A 2,478-nucleotide genomic window follows, 5' to 3' on the forward strand; every position below is an offset into this window, starting at 1 on the left:
AGAACAGGCTCGTTCTGGAGAGGGGCCCATGAGTAAATTTGCCCGTGGATCAAGGTTTTCTGTGGCTGATGAGCATCAAGAACGTTACAAAGAGGAATGTCAGCGCATCTTTGACCTACAGAACAAGGTTCTGTCATCAACTGAAGTCTTATCAAGTGACACAGACAGCAGCTCAGCTGAAGATAGTGACTTTGAAGAAATGGCAAAGAACATTGAGAACATGTTGCAGAACAAGAAAACCAGCTCTCAGCTGTCACGTGAATGGGAGGAGCAGGAGCGGAAGGAACTACAGCGAATGCTACTGGCAGCAGGCTCAGCAGCATCAGGAAACAATCACAGAGATGATGACACAGCTTCCGTGACAAGCCTTAACTCTTCTGCCACTGGACACTGTCTCAAGATTTATCGCACATTTCGAGATGAAGAGGGGAAAGAGTATGTTCGCTGTGAGACAGTCCGAAAACCAGCTGTCATTGATGCCTATGTGCGCATACGTACTACAAAAGATGAGGAATTCATTCAAAAATTTGCCCTTTTTGATGAACAACATCGGGAAGAGATGCGAAAGGAGCGGCGGAGGATTCAAGAGCAACTGAGGCGGCTTAAGCGGAACCAGGAAAAGGAGAAGCTTAGGGGTCCTCCTGAGAAGAAGCCCAAGAAAATGAAGGAGCGTCCTGACCTAAAACTGAAATGTGGGGCATGTGGTGCCATTGGACACATGAGGACTAACAAATTCTGCCCCCTCTATTATCAAACAAATGTGCCACCTTCCAACCCTGTTGCCATGACAGAAGAGCAGGAGGAGGAGTTGGAAAAGACAGTCATTCATAATGATAATGAAGAACTTATCAAGGTTGAAGGGACCAAAATTGTCTTGGGGAAACAGCTAATTGAGAATGCAGATGAGGTTCGCAGAAAATCTCTAGTTCTCAAGTTTCCTAAACAGCAGCTTCCTCCAAAGAAGAAACGGCGAGTTGAAACCACTGTTCATTGTGACTATTTGAATAGACCTCATAAGTCCATCCACCGACGCCGCACAGACCCTATGGTGATGCTGTCATCCATCTTGGAGTCTATCATCAATGACATGAGAGATCTTCCAAATACATACCCTTTCCACACTCCAGTCAATGCAAAAGTTGTAAAGGACTACTACAAAATCATCACTCGGCCAATGGACCTACAAACACTCCGTGAAAATGTACGTAAATGCCTCTACCCATCTCGGGAAGAGTTCAGAGAGCATCTGGAGCTAATTGTGAAAAACAGTGCAACCTACAATGGTCCAAAACACTCATTGACTCGGATCTCTCAATCCATGCTGGATCTCTGTGATGAAAAACTCAAAGAGAAAGGAGACAAATTAGCTCGCTTAGAGAAAGCTATCAACCCCTTGCTGGATGATGATGACCAAGTGGCGTTTTCTTTCATTCTGGACAACGTTGTCACCCAGAAAATGATGGCAGTTCCAGATTCTTGGCCATTTCATCACCCAGTTAATAAGAAGTTTGTTCCAGATTATTACAAAGTGATTGTCAATCCGGTGGATTTAGAGACCATACATAAGAACATCTCCAAGCACAAGTATCAGAGTCGGGAGAGTTTTCTAGATGATGTAAACCTTATTCTGGCCAACAGTGTTAAGTATAATGGACCTGAGAGTCAGTATACTAAGACTGCCCAGAAGATTGTGAACGTCTGTTACCAGACATTGACTGAATATGATGAGCAGTTAACTCAACTTGAGAAGGATATTTGTACAGCTAAAGAAGCAGCTTTGGAGGAAGCAGAATTAGAAAGCCTGGACCCAATGACCCCAGGGCCCTACACACCTCTGCCTCCTGATTTGTATGATACCAACACATGCCTCAGTATGTCTCGAGATACCTCTGTATTTCAAGATGAAAGCAATATGTCTGTCTTGGATATTCCCATTGCCACTCCAGAAAAGCAGATGTGCCAGGGCCGAGGTAGGCTGGGCGAGGAAGACTCTGATGTAGATATTGAAGGGTGTGATGATGACGAGGAGGATGGGAAACCTAAGCCTCCAGCCCCAGAAGGTGAAGATGGAGATGGTGATCTTGCAGATGAAGAGGAAGGAACTGTACAACAGCCTCAAGCCAGTGTCCTGTATGAGGATTTGCTTATGTCTGAAGAAGAAGATGATGAGGAATATGCTGGGAGTGATGAGGAAGGAGACAATTCTTTCTCTGCCATCCAGCTGAGTGAAAGTGGAAGTGACTCTGATGTGGATCTGGTGGAGTAAAACCCAAACAACCCCACATGCTTCAGCATGCTTCAGGAGAACACAAGGATGGGCATGGAAAATGAAGAAAGCATGATGTCCTGTGAGGGAGACAGTGGGGAGGCTTCCCATGGTCTGGAGGATAGCAACATCAGTTATGGGAGCTATGAGGAGCCTGATCCCAAGTCGAACACCCAAGACACAAGCTTCAGCAGCATTAGAAATTTCCAGAT

The 2,478-nt window shown here is 45.4% G+C and overlaps 1 protein-coding gene across 1 annotated transcript; it reads left to right on the forward strand.

Moving 5' to 3' along the window:
• Window positions 1–6: 6 nt before the first annotated feature.
• Window positions 7–2,468, forward strand: LOC108524741 (transcription initiation factor TFIID subunit 1-like). The gene has a single exon (XM_017865819.1). It carries the CDS (start codon window positions 29–31, stop codon window positions 2,264–2,266), a length of 2,238 nt encoding a protein of 745 aa, XP_017721308.1. The 5' UTR covers window positions 7–28; the 3' UTR covers window positions 2,267–2,468.
• Window positions 2,469–2,478: the final 10 nt, after the last annotated feature.

Source organism: Rhinopithecus bieti, unplaced genomic scaffold (assembly GCF_001698545.2).
Source record: "Rhinopithecus bieti isolate Rb0 unplaced genomic scaffold, ASM169854v2 repeat_20863, whole genome shotgun sequence".
Classification (NCBI taxonomy): Eukaryota; Metazoa; Chordata; class Mammalia; order Primates; family Cercopithecidae; genus Rhinopithecus; species Rhinopithecus bieti.

Excerpts from the sequence above, each read along its gene's own strand:
- LOC108524741 (XM_017865819.1), top strand. The coding sequence starts at position 29 with ATGAGTAAATTTGCCCGTGGATCAAGGTTTTCTGTGGCTGATGAGCAT.